This window comes from Saimiri boliviensis, chromosome 14 (assembly GCF_048565385.1).
Source record: "Saimiri boliviensis isolate mSaiBol1 chromosome 14, mSaiBol1.pri, whole genome shotgun sequence".
Taxonomy (NCBI): domain Eukaryota; kingdom Metazoa; phylum Chordata; class Mammalia; order Primates; family Cebidae; genus Saimiri; species Saimiri boliviensis.
Window position 1 is genome coordinate 22,325,035 of NC_133462.1, and position 26,869 is coordinate 22,351,903.

The following is a 26,869-nucleotide window of genomic DNA, read 5'->3' on the forward strand; positions in this document are numbered from 1 at the left end:
AACAATCTAAAACAGGAATGCTGACAAGGCAGATGGCCAGCACCCCAACTCCCTCCTGAGGGTGCTTGTAAGCATGTGGCTTTGGTGGTTACAGGAAGAGTGCCATGTGGCCTAAGAGCAGAGCTTCACATGTGGCTGTGACAGCACCTCACAAAAACAAAGCTATCTGCAAAGGCATGCAGAGCTCTCTGTTTTGTTTCGTTTTGTTTTGTTTTGTTTTGTTTAGACAGTCTTACACTGTTGCCTGGACTGGAGTGCGGTGCTGTGATCTCAGCTCACAGCAACCTCCACCTCCCAGGTTTAAGCGATCCTCCTGCCTCAGCCTCCTGAGTAGCTGGGACTACAGGCGCCCACCACTGGCTAATTGTTTTGTGTTTTTAGTAGAGACAGGGTTTCACCATGTTGGCCAGGCTGGTCTCAAACACCTGACCTCATGATCCACCTGCCTCGGCCTCCCGAAGTGCTGGGATTACAGGCATGAGCCACCGTACCCGGCCAGAGCTCTCCTTGAACTTCAGCTACCTGCATGTGGCTTCTCTGCCTTCTGCTCGGCTCAGCTGAAGAGGTCAGGGAACCTTGCCCATGCTAGCTTCAGAGCATGGGGAGGAGCCAGGGCTATAGGTTAGCTGGCTTTCTTAATGTTTTCCACTTTTCCTTAACCTTTATTTCCCCTAGAATCATGGCAATTTCATTCTTCCGCTGGTTTCTAATGTATGTCTCTCTTATTGTAAATAGCCACTCACTTGAAGTTTGAATTTAAAACATTAGCAATTAGACACTTTTATCACAATGTAGCTACTGACTGATATTTCTTTCCTTTTTTTTTTTTTTTGAGACAGAGTTTCACTCTTGTCACCTACGCTGGAGTGCAATGGCCCAATCTTGGCTCACTGCAACCTCTGCCTCGCAGGTTCAAACCATTCTCCTGCCTCAGCCTCCCAAGTAGCTAGGATTACAGGCATGTGCCACCGCACCCAGCTAATTTTTATTTTTAGCAGAAATGGGGTTTCTCCATGTTGGTCAGGTTGGTCTCAAACTCCTGACCTCAGGTGATCTGCCCACCTCAGCCTCCCAAAGTCCTGGGATTATAGGCATGAGCCACTGTGCCTGGCCCTGATATTTCTCATGTAGAATGTTTTTCTTTTTTTCTGTGTGAGATGGAGTCTTGCTGTGTCTCCCAGGCTGGATGAAGTGCAGTGGCACAATCTTGGCTCACTGCAACCTCTGCCTCCTGGGTTCAAGCAATTCTGTTGCCTCAGCCTCCCGAGTAGCTGGGATTACAGCCACCACGTCCAGCAAATTTTTTCAATTTTTTTTAGTAGAGATGGGGTTTCACTGTGTTGGCCAGATAGGTCTCAACCCCTGATCTCAAGCAATCCACCCCCACAGCCTCTCAAAGTGCTAGGATTACAGGTATGAGCCACTGTACCCAGTCTATTTTTGTAGACAATCACTAGTAACTAGGCTGTTATTGTTTTAAAAACATAATTTACTTATCTTTCCTATTGTTAGTAGAACTCAGATCACATAGCAGCAAATATTTTAAGCACTAAACCAGTAAAAAAAAGAAAAAAGTTTTTCTTACTTTCTTAGAAGACAAAGGTTTAGAAGCCAAGGAAAATCCATCCAAAATTTTGCCAATGTATCGAAGGTCTTTCTCTGATTCTACAAAATGATGACATTGATTAATTCCAGAAGCAGAGACGATTAGAATAAGACAGAACATGTCAGTGTTGGACATACTTATCTCTAAGAACATAAATAGTACCTGTTATACATGATAATCACTCAACTGCACCAGTAAAGGGAAGAACAAGTGGCATGCAAAGCCCCACACCTCTGTTGACTCAGTGACTAGGGCCCAGCCCACACCGCCCTTGAAAGATTAGGCTACCCAGGTCACAGGCTGTGGTCCTCCCAGACAAGTACACTGACGTAACTTTTAGAAAAAGTACCTTAGGGCACACCTGGTGGCTCATGCCTATAATCCTAGCACTTTGGGAGGCCGAGGCATGTAGATCACAAGGTCAGGAGTTCAAGACCAGCCTAGCCAAGATGGTGAAACCCCATCTCTACTAAAAATATAAAAATTAGCCAAGCAAGGTGGCAGGTGCCTGTAGTCTCAGCTACTCAAGAGGCTGAGGCAGGAGAATTGCTTGAGCAGGAAGCAGAGGTAGCAGTGAGCCGAGATCACACCACTGCACTCCAGCCTGGGAGACAGCAAGTCTCCATCTCAAAAAAAAAAAAAAAAAGTACCTTAGGGGCACCAAAGGATATACCCCATGGAGTAAAAGATCTCAAGAAAAACCACCAAGAGAACAAGTATGGGGAAAAATAAAAATCACAATTGTGACCACATCATGTGTAAAACTAGGTGAAGAACCACGGAGTGACTACCTGGCCTTCTCCTTAGCAACAGTCCAAATGGGGACAAAAGGCAATGCCACCAGGTCAGCCTGTAATCTCATCTTAGTACAAATTAAAGGAGACGTATGCCTTTTTCTCAAACAAAATTCTAAGAAGATGTAAAGATCCCAGACATAGGAAACTGAATGACCAATGCTCTCTGACCCAGAGCTGGGAATTGTCTCCTGGTCATAGAGACAACCGCATCAACAAAAGCCCTTTGATTTGATTCTCAAGGTTTTCCTTGTAGTGGTTCTGCCAAAACTCCTCATACATGAACTGCATTCTCTGCACTCAAAAGCCCCTTTTATGACTATCACAAGCTCTTATATGGGCTAGGAGCTCAGGCCTGGAGCAGGAAACAGCCCACAGTGCAGATGAGCTAAGGCTTTTAGCCACTCATCATTCAGCACCGCCACATCACTCCCCTCCCCACAAAACCATTCTTTGTGCTTTGACTCATGCTGGGCTTTTTTTTTTTTTTTTTGGACATGGAGTCTCACTCTGTTGCCAGGCTGGAGTGCAGTGGTGCGAACTCGGCTTACTGCAACCTCTGCCTCCTGGGTTCAAGTGATTCTCATGCCTCAGCCTCCTGAGTAGCCACAATTACAGCCACGCGCCACCATAGCCAGCTAATTTTTGTATTTTTTAGTAGATACGGGGTTTCACCATGTTGGCCAGGATGATCTCAATCTCCTGACCTCATGATCCACCCGCCTCACCCTCCCAAAGAGGTAGGATTATAGGCACGAGCCACTGCACCCAGCATGTTGGGTTTTTTTAAGCTTCTAGAACTTACTAAAATTTCCTCAGGTAATGTGGGATTCAATTTCACATTCTTAGAATTTGTATTCTCTCAAAACCCGGAAATTTCATGTTTATGAATTCATTCTGAAGAATTCTTAATAAATGTGCATAAAGACAGAACCAGAAAAATATTCATTATAGCCCTATTGATCATGGAAAAAAAATCAGCCATGGCCAGGCTGGTGGCTCACGCCTGTAATCCCAACACTTCAGGAAGCTGATGTGAGTGGATCACCTTAGGTCAAGACTTCAAGATCAGCCTGGCCAACATGGTGAAACCCCATCTCTACTAAAAATACAAAAAATTCTGTGGGCATGGTGGCACACTCCTGTAATCTCAGCTACTCAGGAGGCTGAGGCAGGAGAATCACTGGAACCCAGGAGGCAGATGTTGCAGTGAGCCAAGATGGTGCCACTGTTCTCCAGCCTGGGCAATAGAGTGAGACTCCATCTTCAAAAAAAAAAAAAATTGGTAGTATATTATGATATATTAACCTATCTTCATTTAAGTTATATAAAAATAATTCATAGTTTTGGGAGAGAAATGAGAAACTATAGGAAGGCAAAAGGAAGAAAGCTCAGAAGCTAAATGACTCAAGAGAAAAAAATTTTGAAAGAAAAAAAGAGGAAGTAACAGCAGCTCACTAACCTCCCAGAGGTTAAGTCTCCTAACACTGGGTACACATGCCCTTCTAGCATCCTGTGTAAAACCCTGGTTCCTTGTCATACCATCCCAGTCAAGTGACACATGACTGTACGATAACCAAAGAATAGTAGGGCCATTTCTTCAGTCTTTGAGGCAGGTCCTGTGCCAAACACTGAGTTATACCACTTAATTCTCACAACCGCCTCTAGAGTGGATTTTATCCTCAATTTAAAATGTGGACTCCGATGCCCAGAGAGATTATAGACTTGCCTAAGGTCACAAAGCTGGGCAGTGGTGAGCTGGCATCCAAATTCATGTGTGACTGACTCCAAATCACATGCCACTAATACCAACTCTACACTGTCTGCCTCTGCACCTTTTCTGGAAACAACTGAAATGTGAATTTGAACCACAGGATCTGATCCACCTTGAAATATCAACACAGCTTAAAGTTAAGGTTGTGTTGAGAGATGTCAGCCTCTTATTCCAACAAGAACCCCCTCAGAGCCAGGGACTCAAGGGAGGAGATGGACTGGGCACCCAGCTCCATCTTGCTGCAGGCTGTTGGTGTACCTGCCTCCTGGACCCCTGACCTGACCTTCTGACCTGCCATATGCGTTGGCCTCCTTTGGCCACCTGCCCAGTTCGTCGAGCTCTGGGTGCTTCCCTTTGACCCACTGCCAGCTCTGAGCAGCCATGTGGCCACTGGTCTAGGTATTCCTTCTTTCCCTGATTACAGACCTCTCGCTCCTTCCCACCTGGGCCCCACCTTGACAACTGGCTTAGGCCTCGGCCAGGTCTGAATGCTGCCTTTGTTTCACTTCCCACGCCTCACTTCTCTGTTTTGCTTCTCATCCTGTGTCTTTGACCTATATTGCTGTTGCAACCCCTTCTTCCTGACACCCTGACACTTGGTTCTGCCACCAGGTTTGCGTCTGTGGAATTACCTTTCTGGTTTTTATACTGCCTGGGTGCTGTCCAACCATAGAGTCCGTCTCCAGGCTCCTCGTCCTTCAGAACAGTGTCATACTTGGATAGAGTTTCTGTGGCATAGATATCATCATCTTCCTCTTCCAGGGCACCTACACCAAAAGCCTTTAAAAAACAAGGTTTCACACTGAGTACGGGTTTTAGGGTCTGCCTAGCATCTTTAGGGATAAAGCTACTTAAAAGATGTGATTGGCCCTTCAAGATCACCAGGAGAGAAGTGAACAGGAGTCCGAGATCAACACAGACACAAGCTTTTAGAAAACAATGACCAGATATAAATGCCATGTCCCCAGTGCTAATGCTGCCCTCCAGTCCCCACAACAGCCATGGCTCCAAGTACTAGCAAAGGAAGGGGAGTGGAGATCAAAGCCAAGCAGCAGTGCAGAGGCAGAAATGTGGCTTCCAAGAGGAGAAAGGGAGAAATGTTCATCAACTGATCAGTGTGGCCTGGGCCGACGCTGGTGGCCGGGGTCTGAGGACCGCCACTACTCTACCGGCCACTACAGGAACTCCTGGTATCTGCAGGAAGGAGCCTCTAATAACTGGCATTTTTGTTTAAAAGACTGAAAAAAAAAAAAAAAAAACACATATATTAAAAGAAAAGGTGGCCAGGGCCAGTGGCACATACTTGTAATCCTAGCACTTTCAGAGGCCGAGGCAGGTGGATCACCTAAGGTCAGGAGTTCAAGACCAGCCTGGTAAACATGGTGAAACCCCATCTCTACTAAAAATACAAAAATTAGGCTAGGCACAGTGGCTCACACCTGTAATCCCAGCACTTTGGGAGGCTGAGGTGGGCGGATCACGAGGTCAAGAGATTGAGATCATCCCGGCTAACATGGTGAAACCCCATCCCTATCAAAAATAACAAAAATTAGCTGGGTGTGGTGGCAAACGTCTGTAGTCCGAGCCACTCGGGAGGCTGAGGCAGAAGAATCGCTTGAACCCAGGAGGAGGAGGTTGCAATGAGCTGAGATTGTGCCACTGCACTCCAGCCTGGCAACAGAATGAGACTCCATCTTAGAAACACACACACATACACACACACACACAGTAGCTGGGCATGGTGGTGCATTCCTATAATCCCAGTTACTCAGGAGGCTGAGGCAGGAGAATCACTTGAACCAGAGGTGGAGGTTGCAGTGAGCTGAGATCGCACCACTGCAATCCAGCCTGGGCAATAGAGCGAAACTCCGTCTCAAAAAAAAAAAAAGGTAATAATGAAATGGCAAAGTCACCATTTTTAAAATGCTTTTTAAGAACTTTTGATCTGGTTCCACTTGAGGACTAGGGGGGAAATAAAAGGAGAAGAACGTCTAAATCAATTTGAGAGAATGGACAATCAGTAAAAAGCTCTCTACCTTTCCCAAAGGAAAAACGCAAGTCTCCCAGGTAAAAATTACCCCGGGTTCCTGACTTAGGGCTTGCAGCCCTGGGAAATAGCCCAAGTAGTAAAACTTGGAGCTAAACTTGGAGAGGCAGATTGTAATTGGACTATCACTAAATCAAAGAGATAAGATTAGCCAGGCATGGTAGCAGATGCCGGTAGTCCCAGCTACTCGGAAGCCTTATGCAGGGGGATTCTTTGCGCCCAAGAGTTCAAGGCTACAGTGAGCTGTGATTGCACTGCACTCCAGCCTAGGCAACAGAGACCCTATCTCTAAAAAAATAAATAACAAGGCCAAACGCAGTGGCTCACATCTGTAATCCCAGCATTTTGGGAGCCCAAAGTAGAAGGATCACTTGAGCCCAGGAGTTTGAGACCAACCTGGGCAATGTAGCAAGACCCCATCTCTACAAAATATAAAAATTAGTCAGGCCGGGCGCAGTGGCTCAAGCCTGTAATCTCAGCAATTTGGGAGGCCAAGGCGGGTGGATCACGAGGTCAAGAGATCGAGACCATCCTGGTCAACATGGTGAAACCCCATCTCTACTAAAAATACAAAAAATTAGCTGGGCATGGTGGCGCGTGCCTGTAATCCCAACTACTCAGGAGGCTGAGGTAGGAGAATTGCCTGAACCCAGGAGACAGAGGTTGCAGTGAGCCAAGATCGTGCCATTACACTCCAGCCTGGGTAACAAGAACAAAACTCTGTCTCAAAAAAAATAAATAAATAAAAAATAAATTAGTCGGGCATGATGACATTAACTTGTAATTCCAGCTACTAAGGAGGCCGTGGGAGGAGTGAGCTGAGATTGTGCCACTGCACTCCAGCCTGGGTGACACTGGGTGATAGAGCAAGACTGTCTCAAAAAAAAAAAAAAAAAGAAGAAGAAAAAAAGTAGGCTCATGTATTAATAACTCCCCATTTATAAAATAGAAATAAATCATTTTACCTGGCCTGAAATTCCCAGTTTTCTTCCTTTATTCAGTCCCATTTCTCCAAGATGGCCAGCTCCCTCAGAACCACCACTGAAAAGATTAAAATGTTCTCCCGACATTCCAAACAGTGCCTGGTGGGGATCCAGGCCCTTGTAGGCCAGGCCATGTACATTATCTTTAGGTGTGAAATCCACAGGTGTGACATCTTTGGGTGCAAAGGTCACATTATCAGGCAAGTAGTCATCATCTTCACCCTATTTCCATTTAAAGTGGAATTGAGGTGAGTCACTGCATGGTACAACGTAAACCCACAGAATACTAATTGAAAGAACAGTGATTAATGCCACCCACAACAATTAGCAAACTTTCATTGGTGCTGTTAGAAATGTTACTAAATCACTTCCCAGTACAAAGGATGCTAATACCAACTCCATTTTATGAAGCTGAACAGACCCAGGTATCTGTGGTGCTGGCATGTTGCTCGATACATATGCTGATATAATGGGGATAGCTTTAGGGTATGAGTATTTCGCTGTACAGTTATGGGATTTGATTTCTAAAACTGTCTCCAAACCTAAAATTTCGCAATCATAGAGTAACAGGTGCTACTATACCAAACTGAAGGTCAGTCAGCCCATGCAATACCTCAGATCCTTCTAAGCTTCCGGGGGGTAATGCACAGCCATAGATTTTGACTCCAGGATCTAGAAAAGAGATTTCAAATGCAATAGTCATGAGTGACTATAAATAGAAAACCCAGGCCAGGCCAGGCATGGTAGATCACACCTGTAATCCCAGCACTCTGGGAGGCTGAGGTGAGAGGATCACTTGAGCCCAGGAGTTCAAGACCAGCCTGAGTAACAGTGAGATCCTGCCTCCACAAAAAAAAAAAAAAAAAAAAAAAAAATCACTGATACTCATCAGAGGTACAAGGGTACATTTATAAAACATACTACAGCATTACAGTCAGAGGCAGCTCACTGGGAATTGTTTTAGAAACAGGGTCTCGCCCTGTCACCCAGGCTGAGGTACAGTGGCATGATCATAGCTCACTATAGCCTCAAACTTCTGGACTAAAGCCATCCTCCCACCTCACCCTATTTTTTTTTTTTTTTTTTTTTTTTTTTTTTTTTTTTGAGACAGAGTTCCACTCTTGTTGCCCAGGCTGGGGTGCAATGGCGGATCTTGGCTCACCGCAACCTCTGCCTCCCAGGTTCATGATTCTCCTGCCTCAGCCTCCCGAGTAGCTGAGATTAGAAGCATCCACTACCACACCTGGCTAATTTTGTATTTTTGGTAGAGATGGGCGTGTCTCCATGTTGGTCACACTGGTCTCAAACTCCTGACCTCAGGTGATCCACCCGCCTTGGCCTCCCAGAGTACTGGGATTACAGGTGAGAGCCAGCACGCCCGGTCTTCACCTTATTCTCTTGAGTCGTAGCTGGAACCACAGCCGCACTGCACTACACCTGGCTAACTTTTGTATTTTTGATAAATACAGGGTTCCACCATGCTGCCCAGGCTGGTCACCTGAGCTCAAGGATCCTCTCACCTCAGCTTCCCAAAGTGCTAGGATTCTAGGTGTGAGCCACTGCACCTAGCCAGGAATCATTTTCTACCAGCACCTGCCATACCTGGCAATAATGTGGTCAACGAGTAACCAATACTGCCCACAGCATGAAGAACCCAAAAGGAATGACTGCTACCCTCAAAGAGTCACTTACAGTCTGGCTGGGGAGACTTAAGGACAAGAAATAAGTGAAAAGTCATAATGTTAAACTGTGACTTTTGGGGAGGGTAGGAAACATGAACTCTCATATGCTGCTGGCAAAAAGCATAAACTAGTACAGCCTTTCTGGAAGCTATCATGCGTTACACATAAAAAGCCTTAGAAGACACGCATACCACTGGGCCCAGCTATTTTGTTTAGTGGAATTTGCAGCCATTAAAATGTACACTCTTGGCCAGACACAGTGGCTCACACCTGTAATCCCAGCACTTTGGGAGGCTAAGGCAGGTGGACTGCCTGAGCTCAGGTGATGGAGACCAGCCTGGGCAAAATGGCAAAACTCTGTCTCTATAAAAAATACAAACAATTAGCCTGGCATAGTGGCACGTGCCTATGGTCCCAGCTATTTGGGGGGCCGATGTGGGAGGATCACTTGAGCCTAGGAGGTCAAGGCTGCAGTGGTACCCAGATCGCACCACTGCATTCCAGCCTGGGCGATGGAGCAAGACCTCAAAAACAACAAAAACAAAAAAACACCCTGCAGAAGTGATGCCCGTTAATGAGTTAACATACATACCAGGTTTCTGGCGGCGCGGCCGTCTCTTCACTCGAGGACCAACTCCTTGCCCTTCCTTCCAACCCATTTTTCTTAGCAGTTCGAAACCAACGGATAATCTAGGATAGCAGGGCATTGAAAACAAACTCTTCAAAATAATGCTAACAAAGAGAATGAAATAAGCAGCTTCTGAGTTCCTGCTCCATTCCTACACCTGCCTTGCCTGGGCCCTTGCCCTCACCCACGTGACAACTGGTGTGACCCTGCCATTCCAGCCACAGCGGGCTGCACGGGGGTACATGCCTAAACTGGGGAGGTCAATCAGATGTCTTCTCTCCTGGGCCTTTAGGATGGGCCGACAGGGACACTAGATAGTCCTTGCCAGGCATGTGGCCTGGGAATCCATGAAAGTCTAAGGCTGCCAATATCAGGCCACAAGCCCAGGAGCACAACAAGGAGATACACAGAAAGAGAGGGTGGAAGGAGGCAGACGAGCGAGGCTATAAGGTCGGAGGAGTGGCGGGAGAAGTCACTGCAATTCCCAACAGCACTCCAGCCTCCGTAAACCCCAGCAGCACAGCTAGTGGCTGGAGTTCTTGATCTCTTGTACAGTGACAGTGCAAGACTCTTTTGGTAAAACCCCTTTTTCACTTAGACTTTGAGCCTAAGAAGGTTTGTCTTACTTACAATCAAACTATCCCTAAGCAAAAGAATCGTATACATGCAAAACACCTGTGCTAAGATCACAACAGTGAGAAGGAAACGCTCACTTTGCTGGCGTTATGAGGTCATCAAGGAGGGTGGCTCCAGGAATAGGGGCTGTGGCAGCGGCCAACTGCCTGGCCTTTTCTCGTATTCTGTCCTTGGTTTTGGAGGCAAAATCATCTGTGGTGACAATCGCTTTAGGTGCTATCCCAAATTCACTAAGATCCTTCAAAAAAAATTCAAACAATTATATTATTTGGAAAGTGATTAAACACAATACATCACATAGCTTTATTTCTGTTTTTAAAAAAAGTTAAAACTACAAAATTTAGGTCAGGATCAGCAGAGTGACAGATGTACACACTGACTTTTTTTTTTTTTTTTTTTTTTTGAGACGGAGTTTCGCTCTTGTTACCCAGGCTGGAGTGCAATGGCGCGATCTCGGCTCACCGCAACCTCCGCCTCCTGGGTTCAGGCAATTCTCCTGCCTCAGCCTCCTGAGTAGCTGGGATTACAGGCATGCGCCACCATGCCCAGCTAATTTTTTGTATTTTTAGTAGAGACAGGGTTTCACCATGTTGACCAGGATGGTCTCGATCTCTTGACTTCGTGATCCACCCACCTCGGCCTCCCAAAGTGCTGGGATTACAGGCTTGAGCCACCACGCCCGGCCCTTTTTTTTTTTTTTTTAAGGCAGAGTTTCACTCTTGTTGCCCAGGCTGGAGTACAATGGTGCCATCTCGGCTCACCACAACCTCCACCTCCCAGGTTCAAGTGATTCTCCTGCCTCAGCCTCCCAAGTAGTTGGAATTATAGGTATGTGCCACCACACTCAGCTAATTTTACATTTTTAGCAGAGGCTGGGTTTCTCCATGTTGGTCAGGCTGGTCTTGAACTCCTGACCTCAGGTGATCCACCTGCCAGCCTCAGCATCCCAAAGTGCTGGGATTACAGGTGTGAGCCACTGCACCTGGCTATTTTTTTTTTTTTTTTTTTTTAACACAGTTTTGCTCTTGTTGCCCAGGCTGGACTGCAATGGCACAATCTGAGTTCACTGCAACCTCCACCTCCTAGGTTCAAGTGATTCTCCTGCCTCAGACTCCCAAGTAGTTGGGATTACAGGCATGTACCACCACATCTGGCTAATTTTTTGTGTTTTTAGTAGAGATAGGGTTTCACTATGTTGGCGAGGCTGGTCTCAAACTCCTGACCTCAGGTGATCCACCTGCCTCAGCCTCCCAAAGTGCTGGGATTACAGGTGTGAGCCACCAAGCCCGGCTTCACACTGACTTTAGAACCTTATCCTCACACTAGGTAAAGCCAGTGACTAAGGGCAGGGAATGACAGTCACTGCTCATCAGGGCCATCCCGAGCATGACCAAGCTGGAAAGACAAGAAGTAAGGGCCATGTTCTTCTCAACAGTATCTCAAAGGTCAGCATGAAGGGGACAAAGCTTGGTGTCCCAGCCAGCGAGCATTTGCAAGTGTGCGTGTGCCAGGCCTGGAGTCAGGTGCTTTTGCCTTTACTGGGGCAGATATTGCTGGCTGCCTGTCCAGCCATTGTCACGCTTCCTCTTTCCTTACAGAGCCCTGACGTCAAGGCACCTGCCTTCCTCTGCACTGCCATGCACTGCAGGAGTGGTACTCCCAGTGTTGGAGAGGCAGGGTTAGGAAGTTGGGCTTTGTGTCTTATCTAAGACAGTCATTTTCATCCCATTTTCCTTGCCAGGGACTGTGTTAGGAATGGGCACGTAAAACAATTTGTGCAAGCAGATACAGAGAAAATTATTCTGAGATGTTTAGTCAGAAATTTTTTTAAAAAAATGAAATTAAAGTCCAGGCGCAGTGGCTCAAGCCTGTAATCCCAGTACTTTGGGAGGCCGAGGCGGGTGGATCACGAGGTCAAGAGATCGAGACCATCCTGGTCAACATGGTGAAACTCCATCTCTACTAAAAATACAAAAAATTAGCTGGGCATGGTGGCGCGTGCCTGTAATCCCAGCTACTCAGGAGGCTGAGGCAAGAGAATTGCCTGAACCCAGGAGGTGGAGGTTACGGTGAGCCGAGATCACGCCATTGCACTCCAGCCTGGGTAACAACAGCGAAACTCTGTCTCAAAAAAAAAAAAAAGAAATTAAAAAAAAAGAGAAAATTCATGGTAGAGCTTATATGAAAAGCTTCTTTGCTCTTAAGAAAAAAGACTGCCAGGTACAGTGGCTCACACCTGTAATCCCAGCACTTTGGAAGGCCAGGTGGGTGGATCACCTGAGGTCAGGAGTCTGAGACCAGCCTGGCCAACATGGTGAAACCCCGTCTCTACTAAAAATACATAACTTAGCCGGGCATAGTGGTGTACGCACCTGTAATCCCAGCTACTTGGGAGGCTGAGGTAGGAGAATTGCTTAAACCTGGGAGGCAGAAATTGCAGTGAGCCGAGATAGTGCCACTGAACTCCAGCCTGGGTGACAGACTGAGACTCTGTCTTTAAAAAAAAAAAAAAAAAAAAAAAACAAACAAACAAAAAAAAACAGCCGGGCGCAGTGGGCAGTGGCTCACACCTGTAATCCCAGCACTTTGGGAGGCCGAGGCGAGTGGATCATGAGGTCAAGAGATCGAGACCATCCTGGTCAACATGGTGAAACCCCGTCTCTACTAAAAATACAAAAATTAGCTGGGCATGGTGGCGCGTGCCTGTAATCCCAGCTACTCAGGAGGCTGAGACAGGAGAATTGCCTGAACCCAGGAGGCGGAGGTTGCGGTGAGCCAAGATCGCGCCACTGCACTCCAGCCTGGGTAACAAGAGCGAAACTCCGTCTCAAAAAAAAAAACAGAAAAAAGACCAAGAGGAAAATTCTTCTCCTGGGCGACATCAGCCTGGATGTTCCACCTGGAACTACTATAGCCATCTTGGAATCATGAGGAGAGGTAGTAAAAGGACAAGCTGCCAGCAGGAGACTGAGAAGAGACTGCCTGGGGCCTCAGCAGCATCTAGACTTCTTGCTACATGAGACATGTTTCCTTCTAGATGATGCTACTCAAAAAAGGAAGGAAACTTCCTTTTCTCTTACCAGCAGCCTAAAGTATGTTGATATAAGTGTTTTATTTAATCTTTTTTTTTCTTCAACTTTGAAGTTCCAGGGTACATGTGCAGGATGTGCAGGTTTGTTACATAGGTAAACGTGTGCCATGGTGGTTTGCTGCACAGATCAACCCATCACCTTGGTAAGTATTAAGCCCAGCATGTATTAGCTATTCTTTCTGAATAGCTCTCCTCTCCCTCCCTATCTAATCTTCATCATGGGTGAATCCACAACCAGGTTTTAAGATGGCAGAAGTTTAATGTTAGTGTAGTCATTCACGGTTTCTTACTGCAATATGCCTGGAAGTTACTGTGGAAAGCTGCAGACCCAGCACCATGTATACTAAGCTTCTGGGGCAATGGAGGTTTTTCAAGTAAATTGCCTATATATAGCCTATATATGACTTTTCCTTTCCACTGTTGATTTTAGAAACTGGCCCCAGCATAAAATGCTCCTCCAGTGAACAAGACTCCTCTGATGTACAGGACACTGTACATCAAATACCTAAAAGATAAAGCCTTACACACAAAGAGGAAATCGTACATTGGACCTTCTGGGGAGACAGAAGGCACTTACAGCAAACAACTATACATGTCCCACCAGCTAACTGGCATTTAAAGTTTTACACACCCACCTCTTCATCCATGAAATCTTCAGGACCAAGAACAGATTTGCCTGCTCTGTTCTGTCGTGAAGACACGAAGGTAGAGGGTGTCCATCCTGAAAGAAAAGAGTTTAGAGCTTTACAATCCTAGAAGGAATCTAGGCAATACTCAGGGTACCAAGTCCAAGGACTCAACCTGGCTGGTCCAAGGGCAATGGCTGTGCCAGACCCCCAGTTCCATCCGACACTGGAGTCCTATAACTAATGCCCTTTTTCCCTGACCATAGTTACCAAGCATGTGCCATGTCTACAAAGAGGGAATGTTCTGGAGGTCACATATGTCTGTAACCTCTGCACAAAAAGTTGTTTAGTTTTCTCTAAGAGTGATACACCTTTCTGATTCTCTTCAAGGGTCTTGTGAGCTGAGACATCTGGGAAGGTCTACTCTTGGTAGGCGCACCACTGCACTAAAGCCTGGGTGACAGAGTGAGACCCTGTCTCAAAAAATAAATTAATTAAATAAAATGGAAAGGCAGGATGCGGTGGCTCATGCCTGTAATCCCAGCAGTTCAGGAGGCTGAGGCAGGTGTATCACCTGAGATCAGGAGTTCCAGACAACCCTGGACAACATGGTGAAACCCCTTCTCTACTAAAAATACAAAAATTAGCCAGGCATGATGGTGGGCGCCTGTAATCCCAGCTACTCAGGAGGCTGAGGCAGGATAATTGCTTGAACCCAGGAGGCAGAGGTTGCAATGAGCCAAGATCTCACCACTGCATTCCAGCCTGGGATATAGAGAGAGATTCTGTCTCTAAAAATAAATAAGTGTATAAAAACACATTGGGGCCAGGTGCTGTGGCTCACAGCTGTAATCCCAGCACTTTGGGAGACTGAGGCGGGTGGATCACGAGGTCAAGAGATGGAGACCATCCTGGTCAACATGGTGAAACCCCGTCTCTACTAAAAATCCAAAAAAATTAGCTGGGCATGGTGGCACGTGCCTGTAATCCCAGCTACTCAGGAGGCTGAGGCAGGAGAATTGCCTGAACCCAGGAGGCGGAGGTTGCGGTGACCCGAGATCGCACCATTGCACTCCAGCCTGGGTAACAAGAGCGAAACTCCGTCTCAAAAAAAAAAAAAAGTACATAACATAAAAGATTTAGCTGATTCTTTTCCCCAGGTAGAGAGCACCGAAGAGCCAGTCTTGCTGTGGTCCCCAGTGTCTGAGTATCTGGAGAGGGCACCTGGTGACTCTTCCTCAGCACTAACACCATGCTGGCTCCTTAACCTCTCTGACCCTTGGTGGCCTCATCTGCAAGATCCCCGTGACATTTGCCCTCCTCACTCACTGAGTCACGAGAGACAGTCAATGATTAACTGAAAGATTCTGTGTAAGAATACTTTGTGAATGACAACACACAGTAAGAACGGAAGTCATTATCATCATTTAATCATCTGATTAGAAGGTATGTATTTTTTAAGCCAGGTGTGGTGGCTCACACCTGTAATCCTAGCACTTTTATAGGCCGAGGCAGGTGGATTATGAGGTCAGGAGTTCAAGACCAGACTGGCCAACATAGTGAAACCTGGTCTCTACTAAAAATAGAAAAATTAGCCGAGCATGGTGGCATGCGCCTGTAATCCTAGCTACTCAGGAGGCTGAGGTAGGAGAATTGCTTGAACCTTGGAGGCAGAGATTGCAGTGAGCCAAGACAGTGCCATTGTACTCCAGCCTGGGCAACAGAGTGAGACTCTATCTCAAAAAAAAAAAAAAGGAGGTATATATTTTTTAAAATATGTGGCACACTCCTGTAAACCCAGCTAATTGGGAGGCTGAGGCAGGAGAAACACTTAACCTGGGAGGCGGAGATTGCAGTGAGCCGAGATCACACCATGGCATTCCAGCCTGGGTGACAAAGCAAGACTCCATCTCAAAAAAAAAAAAACAGCCGGGCGCGGTGGCTCAAGCCTGTAATCCCAGCACTTTGGGAGGCTGAGGCGGGTGGATCACGAGGTCCAGAGATCAAGACCAGCCTGGTCAACATGGTAAAACCCCGTCTCTACTAAAAATACAAAAAATTAGCTGGGCATGGTGGCACGTGCCTGTAATCCCAGCTACTCAGGAGGCTGCGGCAATTGCTTGAACCCAGGAGGCGGAGGTTGCGGTGAGCCGAGATCGTGCCATTGCACTCCAGCCTGGGTAACAAGAGCGAAACTCCGTCTCAAAAAAAAAAACAAGGGTGAGGTAGAATCAATAGTTCGATCATTTGCTTTAATGATATAATAGCTGTAAGTAGGAAAATCATACCTTCTTTTGAGCCAACAGTATTAAAGTATCCGGCAGAGAAACCTCCACTAAAAGCCCCGTGGAATCGTTTATACCTTCCTTTTTCATCTCTGACAGTCTGATCCTGAAGAGGAATTGGTTTCTTTGGTCTTTCACCTAAAAAAAAACCAAAAACATTTTTTAAATGAAAAAGAGGGTAGGAAATGGTGGGTTCAAATTTAGGGAAAATGTCAGTTATTAAACATAATAACTTGTTTACTTCAGATACAACCATTTAAATTAAATTGTTATTCCTAGACTTTACTACTTTATATAGCCTAGAAAACAATATATTTTATAAGCTTATGTGAGAACTATGGCCTGCTTTTCCCACTAAATTCCATTACAAAGCCTGATCAACACAGTGAAACCCTGTCTCTACTAAAAAATACAAAAATTAGCCAGGCATGGTGGCGGGCACCTATAATCCCAGCTACTCAGAATGCTGAGGGAGAATCGCCTGAACCCAGGAGGTGGAAGTTGTAGTGAGCCAAGTTCGTGCCACTGTACTCCAGCCTGGGAGACAGAGCAAGACTGTCTCTTTTTTCTTTTCTTTTTTTTTTTTTTTAAGAGATGGGGTCTTGCTATGTTGCCCAGGCTGGAATGCAGTGGCTATTCACAGACACGATCCCACTACTGATCAGCAGGAGTTTTGACCTGCTGTTTCTGACCTGGGCCATTCACCCCTCCTTACGCAACCTGGTGGTCCCTGCTCTGCCCTGCACCCCCGCTCCCGGGAGGTCGCCATATTGATGGTGAACTTAGCACAGACACCCGATAGGCATAGCGCACTACAGCCCAGAACTCCTGGGCTCAAGCCATCCTCCCACCTCAGCCTCCCGAGTAGCTGGGACTACAGGCATGTGCTACCACGCCCAGCGACTCTGTCTCAAAAAGAAAAAAAAAAAAAAACAACAAAAAAAAAACCCACTAATTATATTGTCAGGAGAATTCAGACAGATGAAATTGAACTATCCGGCTTCAAATGAAGAGTGCAAGAAGCTGGGGTGGCAGGTGGCAAGGGAAGAAACACTTCCATACTTCTAGAACTTCACACCATCCCTGAATCTGGAATGCTTCCTTTGGTATTGCCTATTTCCCCCAACTTCTGAGAGTTTCCTTAATTTCTATGTGTCTCCTGATTCCACAGTGTATTTAAACCTTATTCCTTTTCCTACTTTGTTGAAAGGGCTGCATTGTGACACCACACAAGTAAGGGAATTTAATCTAACACATTTTAGGCCTAGCCTGACAATTCCTTAGGTTTAAAGTGCCAGGTACTATGGCACAAGCTACTGCCTCATTTTATCAACTGCAATTCAGAATCCTAAATTTATTTAAAATTTTTTAAAAATAAAAAAAATCAAGTTATTTTTGGCCGGGCACAGTGGCTCACACCTGTAATTCCAGCACTTTGGGAGGCCAAAGCAGGTGGATCACCTGAGGTCAGGGGTTTGACCACTATATTGACCAGCCTGGCCAATATAGTGAAACCCTATCTCTATAAAAATTTGCTGGGCGTGGTGGGACACACATGTAGTCCCAGCTACTCGGGAGGCTAAGGTAGGAGAATTACTTGAACCCAGGAGGCAGAGGTTGTAGTGAGCCAGTCACAGCACTGCACTCCAGCCTGGGTGACAGAGCAAGACTCTGTCTCAAAAAAAAAAAAAAAAAAAAAAATCAAGTTATTATCAAAGGTTCAGAACAAGAAGTAGGTTATACAGTGGCTAAAGGTATGAGTTAAGGGTGGAGAGTCACAGTGCTCTGGAGTTTCAAGCCAACTCCGTTTACTGGCACTGGACTTTGATCAGCTTTGCCTCTCTGTGCCTCAATTTCGTTATCTTTAAAACAGATGTGACACTAATGGTAACAGCTATTTCATAGAGTTGTTATGCAAATTAAATGCCTATAAGTACTTAGTAAGAAGAGGAAGAAACAGAAATTATTTACTTATTTATTTATTTATGAGATGAAGGCTCATGCTTTTAATCCCAGCACTTTGGGAGGCCAAGGCAGGCGGTTCGCTTGAGGTCCAGGAATTTGAAACCAGCCTGGCCAACATAGTGAAACCTCACCTCTACTAAAAATACAAAACAGGCAGGCACGGTGGCTCACACCTATAATGCCAGCACTTTGGGAGGCCAAGGCAGACGGATCATGAGGTCAGGAGTTCAAGACCAGCCTAACCAATATGGTGAAACCCTGTCTCCACTAAAAATACAAAAAGTAGTCAGGCATGGTGGTGCACATCTGTAGTCCCAACTATTCGGGAGGCTGAGGCGGGGAAATCACCTGAACCCAGAAGGCAGAGGTTGCAGTGGGCTAAGATCGCACTCAGAACAACACTCTGTCTCAAAAAAAAAAAAAAAAACGGCAGGGCACGGTTGCTCATGCCTGTAATCCCAGCACTTTGGGAGGTTGAGGCAGGCGGATCACAAGGTCAGGAGTTTGAGACCAGGCTGGCCAACATAGGGAAACTCTGTCTCTACTGAAAATACAAAAATTAGCTGGGCATGTTGGCACAAGCCTGTAATTCTAACTACTCAGAAGGCTGAGGCTTGAACCCGGGAGGTGGAGGTTGCAGTGAGCCAAGATTGTACCACTGCACTCCAACCTGGGTGACAGAGTAAGATTCTATCTCAAAAAATAAAAATAAATTTAAAAAAACAATTAGCTGGATGCAGCAGTACAAGCCTGTAATTTCAGTTACTTAGGAGGCTGAGGCAGGAGAAGTGCTTGAACCCAGAAGGTGGAGGTTGCAATGAGACAATATTGTGCCACTGTGCTCCAGCCTGGGCGACAGAGCAAGACTCCATCTCAAAAACAAGAGATGTAGTCTCACTCAGTCACCCAGACTGGAGTGCAATGGCATGATCTCAGTTCACTGCAACGGCCACCTCCGGGGCTCAAGTGATTCTCCTGCCTCAGCCTCCCCAGTAGCTAGGATTACAGGTGTGATCCACCACATCTGGCCAAGAGCCCAGATTTAAAGACCAAGAGATCTGAGTTCAAATCCCCTTCTAAATTAGCTAGGCATACTGGCAGGCTCCTGTAGTCCCAGCTACTCGGGAGGCTGAGGTAGAAGAATCGCTTCAATCCAGGAGGAGGAGGTTGCAGTGAGCTGAGACCATGCCACTGCACTGTAGTCTGGGTAACAGAGTGAGATTGTCTCAAAAAAAAAAAAGATTTGTCATCTGGAGTAAGTTACTTCTTTGCTCTAACCTTTAGCCTCCACAACTGTAAAATCAGGGCAATAAAGAAGCCTTTCTTTGTAGGGTGGTAAGGAAGATTAAATATCATATGTAAACAGCTGAGCACAGTCCCTAGCCCTGGGGAATATCACTTAATATCAACTTCAATGTCTTTTCCCTCTGAAGGACGAAGTTACAATGTGGGTCCCATAACCCAAATTTTCACCTTTTCTTGGAAATGCAGTACACACATTCCATTACTATATGTGCACTTGGCATGATTCTTGGCTAAGGCAGAGCTTCTCAGTCTCAACATATTTTGTGCTGGAGAAGTCTTTGTTTCAGGGGAATGGTCCATATACTGCAGGATATTCAGCAGCATCCTGGGCCTGTAGTAGCAGCTTACAAGCATGACAACCAAAAAGGTCTCCGGGCATTGCCAGCTGTCCCACTGGGCTAAGGTAAGAGGGAGCAGGTGCTGCCAGCGCTTAGTGCTATTCTTTTGTTTTGAAACGGAGTCTCGCTTTGTCACCCAGGCTGGAGTGCAGTGGCACAATCTTGGCTCCGTCTCTGGGTTCAATCAGTTTTCCTGCCTCAGTCTCCTGAGTAGCTGGGATTACAGGCGCACACCATCATACCCAGCCAATTTTTTGTATTTTAGTAGAGATGGGGTTTCACCAAGCACCCAGCTGCTTGGTGCTATTCTGAAGTGCTTCTGATCTGGAAGGAGAGACAAAAGGGCAGACAATCAAGTGGAACCTGTGGAGGCAGATGATGAGGGCCAAGCAATGTGGCCAACTAGCTCCTGCAGGGCTCCTAAGGAGAAGGTGCTACCTCTAACCAGTGACGGAAAACTCCAGAGCGGAGTTGGGTGGCATTTTAGCCAGGCCATGTCCTAATTAAGGCTACTAATGCCAACTAATTCCTTCCTTTAGTACATATTATCTCATTTATCATACTCTGATAAGGATACTGATTAAATTCCCTGAGACTCACAGCTAATAAGCACAAAGGTGAACCTAGATCTCAACTCCGTCTCCAAGCCAGAGATGCCTCCTATACTGTTCCTCCCTCTCATATCCCTGACCAGAAGTTCAACAAGCCCCTGGTTGGCTAATGGTTAGATTTTTTTTTTTAAGGGTGAGGGGGCCGGGTGTGGTGGCTCACACCTGTAATCCCAGCACTTTGAGAGGCCAAGGTAGGAGTGATTCGAGTCATTAGTAGCAGTGGTTTGAGACCAACCTGGGCAACACAGTGACACAATTTTGAAAATTAACGGCATGGTGGTATGAGCCTGTAGTCCTGGTTACTGGGGGCTAGGGGATGCTAAGCGGGATCACTTGAGCCCAGGAGGCCAAGGCTGCAGTGAGCCATAATCATGCCACTGTACTCCAGCCTGGGAGATAAAGCAAGACTCTGTCTCAAAAAAAAAAAAGTGTGCTGAGGGCATTGCCATGCAAGCAGCCCTTCTAGACCCTCAGTGTAGAAAACTGAGCACAACTCTCCCCTTTCTCAAGACACTCAGAGCCCAGCAGAAAAGACCTGCACGCACCGGAGTGCTTCTGACAGTAACAAGGAGTGCAGCATTAGCCACCATTAGGAATGAGCAGAATTTTGGTAGCTGCAGATAGGCACACAAAAAAGGCACGGACTCCCGTCAGGAAACAGGAGGGATAAAAGGGCAAGGTCAGGTGTATCGAGAAAGTGGTCCAGGGAGTGAGCGAAAGATGGAAGCAGAAAGGCTGACAGGCCGGGCATGGTGGCTCACACCTGTAATCCCAGCACTTTGGGAGGCTGAGGCAGGCGGATCATCTGAGGTCAGGAGTTTGAGACCAGCCTGGCCAACATGGTAAAACCCCGTCTCTACTAAAAAAATACAAAAATTAACTGGGTATGGTGGTACATGCCTGTAGTCCCAGCCACTTGGGAGGCTGAGGCAGGAGAATCGCTTGAACCCGGGAGGTGGAGGTTGCAGTGAGCCGAGATCGTGCCACTGCACTCTAGCCTGGGTAACAAGAGTGAAACTTCGTCTCAGAAAAAAGGAAGGCGGACAGTGCACGGGGCTTTGAACATGGTGTTGAAAGGTTTATGGTATGTCCTCGGGGCAAAGGAAGCCACGGGTAGTTTTAAATGTGAGAGTCACAGCATCGAGGAGGAGGAAATTGGCCCTAAAATTAAGCTGGGTATAGAATGGGCTGTAGATAAGAATCTAGAACCAAGTGGAAGTGTCTAAGAAAAGAATAGGTAAGTATCTGGCCCCTTCCTTCCAGATTAGAAGGTCTATGTGTCTATAAAGTTCAGCCAATGTCACTAGGCTCCCTGGCTAACTCTTAATTTAATAAATCTTTCTGTCAGGGCTGGCAATAGAGTTCTCCTCCACCAATGCCTATCTAACCTGTCGCTAACACTTCAAAGCAAATTAAAAATAATTATTAGTCTAGTGTGTTATATTGTAAAATATAGACAGAGTACATTTAAACTTCAGAGTGCTTAGAAGACTAGCTGGACACAGTGGCTCATGCCTGTAATCCCAGCACTTTGGGAGGCAGAGGTGGGCAGATCACCTGAGGTGAGGAGTTCGAGTCTAGCCTGGACAACATGGTGAAACCTGTGTTTACTAAAAATACAAAACTTAGCCAGGCATGGTTACAGGCATCTATAATCCCAGCTACTTGGGAGGCTGAGGCTGGAGAATCCCCTGAACCTGAGAGGCAGAGGCTATAGTGAGCCGGCATTGTACCACTGCACTCCAACCTGGGCAACAAGAGTGAAACTATCTCAAAAAAAAGTGCTTAGAAAACAATGAATCAATCCCCAAAAACTTGTATTACTGAGAAGTTAAAGGATGTTTTTAGTACAGAAAAACAAAGTCTACAAATCCAGTGTCCCTTCCTTCTTCAAATGCAAGGCTGGGGGCCAGGCACAGTGCCTCCTACCTGTAATTCCAGCACTTTGGGAGGTGAAGGCGGATGGATCACTTAAGCTCAGGAGTTCAAGACCAGCCTAGCCAACATGGTAAAACCCCATCTCTACTAAAAATACAAAACTTAGCCAAGCATAGTGGCATGTGACTATAATCCCAAATACTTGGGAAGCTGAGGCTTAAACCTAGAAGGCACAAGTTGCAGTGAGCCAAGATCACACCACTGCCCTCCAGCCTGGGCAACAGAGTGAGACTCCATTTGGAGTGGGGCTGGGGGGAGGCTATATGGTTGGGGCCAGGCATAGAGAGTCACGCCTCTAATTCCAACACTTTGAGAAGCTGAGCTGGGAAGACCACTTGAGGCCAGGAGTTCAAGACCAGCCTAAGCAACATAGAAGGACCTTGTCTCTATTTTTTAAATAAAAAATGCTGGGCACTATGGCTCACGCATGTAATCCAGCACTTTGGGAGGCTGAGCATTGCCTGAGGTCAGAAGTTTGAAACCAGCCTGGTCAACACAGCAAGACCCTGTCTACAAAAAAAGAACTTGGGATAGTGAGTTAAAACAGAGATATCTTAAGGAAATGCAACAGCTGACTTCAAACACATAAAAAGCATTCAAAAGACTAACCTTTCTCAGACTTTTGTTTCTTCTTTTTTTTTTTTTTTTTTTTTTTAATTTTTATTTTTGTAACAGAGTCTCACTACATTGCCCAGGCTGGTCTCAAACTCCTGACCTCAAGTGATCCTCTCACCTCAGCCTCTCAAAAGTGCTGGGATTACAGGTGTGAAGCACTGTGCCTGGCCCATTTCTCAACTTTGTAAGCAGAGGGTAGAAGTAGGGCCAGTATCCAGCAGAAGTTTCTTTCAGAACTGTCTGTAGGAAATAAAAGGGGCATAAGTGGAGATATCCCAGAAGAACAATCAACCTTTCTCAAGGGTGAGAAAAGTGAGAGGACCCCCACCAACAGGAGGTGTACAAATAAATTGTGGCCCAATGATTACACCATTCTTCCTCTGCCTTCCCCACAGGTCTAGCACAGCCAACAGCCCTTACCGAACACTTGGTACATAATTTGCTGAACAAGTCATTGAGTGGAACAGACCTGAAACACCGGAGAGAACCTTGATTCACCTTGCCCCTCACCCCCACATTCCACCAGCAAGTACGATCAGCTCTGCTTTCAAAATATATCTCAAGTATGGTCAACTCTGCTTTCAAAATATATCTCCACCCAAACCACTACACACCACCACCACTGCTAACTGTCCCATCCACGCCAACATCGTCTTCTGATCGCCTTTTTTTTTTTTTTAGACAGAGTCTCACTCTGTCACCCAGGCTGGAGTCCAACAGCTCAATCTCAGCTCACTGCAACCTCCACCTCCTGAGTTCAAGCAATTCTCCTGCCTCAGCCTCCTGAGTAGCTGGGATTATGGGCACCTGCCACTGTGCCCAGCTAATTTTTGTATTTTTAGTAGAGATGGGGTTTCATCCTGTTGATCAGGCTGATCTCGAACTCCTGACCTCGTGATCCGCCCACCTTGGCCTCCTAAAAGTGCTGGTTTTACAGGCGTGAGGCACTGTGCCCAGCCTCCTGACCTTTTAGCTAATCTCCCTGCTTCATACTTACCCTTCCCCAACCAGTATTCTCAACATCAAAGCTAGAACAATACTAAAAATTGGCCAAGCACAGTGGCTCACGCCTGTAATCCTAGCACTTGGGGAGGCAGAGGTGAGAGGATCACTTGAGGTCAGGAGTTCAAGCCCAGCTTGGGAAACAGAGCAAAACCCTGTCTCTAAAAATTATATATATATATATATATATATATATATATATATATATATATGTACACAAACCAAAAAAAAAAAAATGGCTGAGGGTGGTGGCTCATGCCTGTAATCCCAGCACTTTGGGAGGCTGAGGTGGGCAGACCACGAGGTCAGGAAAGTTCTAGACCAGCTTGACCAACATGGTGGTCTAACATACATCCCTCCCTGTGTTACTTCCCATGTCTCTCCTGCACTTAGTACAAGATCCAAACTCTGTACCCTACCAAGTAAGATCCAGCCCCTGGCCAGCCCCTCTGACATCCTCTTCTGCCTGTCTCCCATGCTGCCGTCTGCTGCAACCACACCAGTGCTGCCCGTCCCTCAATTTCCTAAACTGGCTCCCACTTCAGGGCCTTTGCCCTTTATGTTCCTTCTGCCTGAAATGCTTTCCCTCTAGATTTGCCTGTGGTTGTTTTCATCCTCGGTTTCAAGTCTGAGCTCAAACGTCCTCTCCCAGGGAAGAAACTGCCTGAGCATCCCCCGCTCTCACGCTAGCCACTCCGTCATTTTCTTGTTTCTATCCCGCCGCCCCCTGGTTTGGCCACGCTTGTGTCTCCCATCCCTGTAAGTCGCTCCAAGATGAGCACCCTGAGAGCGCGGCAAAAGCCTCCCTCGTCGCCGCGTTCCCAACGCTGAGAACGACCTAACAATGATCTAGCACGGACTTGTGCTTTTGTGGCCCGAATCCTGGGCGCCTGGCCTGTTTTCCACAGGCTCCGCTGGCCCATGCGGCCCGCACCTTCTTCCAGAGGCTCCAGCCCAGTCCCATAGCTGACCAGATCCTCGTCGCTGTCACTGTCCTGCGCCGCCATCCTGCTCTTCCGGGCTCCGCCCCCTCGCTACGGCGGCCTCGGCAGGCCAAACACCTTTGCTCTTTCTCCTCCGCGAATCCTGGTGATTCTAGAAGGCTGGGTCCGCGGGCCGGGGAAGGTGCCCTCGCTGCCGGAGCCTGCAGCCCCGGACTCTCACGTCCGTCCTGTGGGAGGCCAACCCAGACAGGAGTTGCCTCGCAGGATTTGGCAGCCACGACATCCCATCCTAGCCTCGCGATGTGCGGGTGAGGAGGAGACTCCTGGCATAAGCTGGAAGCCAACTGTTCCCTGCTAGGCGACACCGATGCCTGCCCAACCCCCAACCCCCGTCCCTCGCACCTGCCCTGGCAGCAGTCACTGCCAGCCCTGTCCACTCCCACCGCCCACCCAGCCACCGCCAGGGAAATGGCTGAGCTCCCAGATTTTCTGCTTGCCCCACTGGGGCTTCACTTAATAAAAATAGTATTTTTTAATAATAATAATTATTATTTTACTTTTATTTTAGGTTCAGGGGTACATGTGCAGGTTTGTTATATAGGTAAATCGCATGTCTCAAGGGATTGGGGTACAGGTTATTTCCTCCCCAGGTAATAAGCGTACTACCCAATAGGTAGTTTTTCCCATCACCCTCCTTGGACCTTCCACCCTCAAGTAGGCCCTGGTATCTGTTATAAACTTTTTTTTTTTTTTTTTTTTTTTAAATACTGTCTTGCTCTGTTGCCCAAGCTGGAGCGCAGTGGCCTCGATCTCAGCTCACCACAACCTCCGCCTCCCCGGTTGAAGTGTTTCTGCTGCCTCAGCCTCCCAAGTAGCTGGTATTGCAGGCGCCCACCACCACACCAGGCTAATTTGTTTAGTATTTTCAGTACAGACAGGGTTTCACCATGTTGGCTAGGCTGGTCTTGAACTCCTGACCTCAAGCGATCTGCCAGTCTCAGCCTCCCAAAGTGCTGGCATTACAGGTGTGAGCCACTGCACCCAGCCCCTGGGATTCCCTTCTTTGTGTCCATCTATGTTGCTGCAAAGGACATGGTCTTGTTCTTTTTTATGGCTGTGTAGTGTTTCATGGTGTATGTGGACATTTTTTTTTTTTTATCAAGTCCACTGTTCGTGGGCATTTAGGATGGTTCCACATCTCTACTATTGTGAATAGTGCCTCAGTGAACCTATGCATGCTTGTTTCTTTATGGTAGAACAATGTACGTTCCTTTGGGTATATACCCAGTAATGAGATAGCTGGAGAACTAATAGTAGTTCTAAGTTCTTCGGGAAATCTCCAGGCTGCTTTCCAGTTGTAATCGTTTTTGTTTTTGTTTTTGTTTTTTTTTTTTTGAGACGGAGTTTCTCTCTTGTTGCCCAGGCTGGAGTGCAATGGCGTGATCTCGGTTCACCGCAACCTCCACCTCTCAAGTTCAAGTGATTCTTCTGCCTCAGCCTCCCAGGTAGCTGGGATTACAGGCATGTGCCACCACACCCAGTTAATTTGTTTTTGTTGTTGTTGTTGTTGTCTTTTTTGTTTTTTTGTATTCTTAGTAGAAGCGGGGTTTCACCATGTTGGTCAAGCTGGTCTAGAGCTCTCCTGACCTTGTGATCTGCCCACCTCAGCCTCCCAAAGTGCTGGGATTACAGGCGTGAGCCACCACACTCAGCCTTTATTTATTTATTTATTTATTTATTTATTTATTTATTTAGACAGAGCCTCACTCTGTCACCCAGGCTGGAGCGCAGTGGCACAATCACGTCTCACTGCAACTTCCACCTCCTGGATTCAAGCGATTCTCCTGCCTCAGCCTCCCAAGTGGCTAGGACTACAGGTGTGCGTCACCATACCTGGCTAATTTTTGTTTGGTTGGTTTTTTTTTTATTTTTTTATTTTTATTTATTTATTTATTTATTTTGAGACGGAGTTTCGCTCTTGTTACCCAGGCTGGAGTGC

The 26,869-nt window shown here is 46.7% G+C and overlaps 1 protein-coding gene across 2 annotated transcripts in view; it reads right to left on the minus strand.

Annotated features, from left to right (window-relative positions):
- The window catches only part of GPATCH1 (G-patch domain containing 1), a 51,306-nt gene extending 26,317 nt beyond the window's left edge, over positions 1-24,989 (minus strand). Inside the window, exons 1-9 of one of the 2 annotated variants that reach the window (XM_003937317.3) lie at positions 24,861-24,989; positions 16,156-16,290; positions 13,877-13,962; positions 10,228-10,388; positions 9,479-9,576; positions 7,818-7,876; positions 7,187-7,426; positions 4,807-4,954; positions 1,586-1,665 (exon numbers count right to left, since the gene is read on the minus strand). In XM_003937317.3, the coding sequence (XP_003937366.1) occupies positions 1,586-1,665; positions 4,807-4,954; positions 7,187-7,426; positions 7,818-7,876; positions 9,479-9,576; positions 10,228-10,388; positions 13,877-13,962; positions 16,156-16,290; positions 24,861-24,933 (1,080 nt within the window). In that variant the 5' untranslated portion in view covers positions 24,934-24,989. The remainder of the gene's footprint in view (positions 1-1,585; positions 1,666-4,806; positions 4,955-7,186; positions 7,427-7,817; positions 7,877-9,478; positions 9,577-10,227; positions 10,389-13,876; positions 13,963-16,155; positions 16,291-24,860) is intronic. The other variant, XM_074386587.1, reaches the window with a different exon arrangement.
- Positions 24,990-26,869: the final 1,880 nt, after the last annotated feature.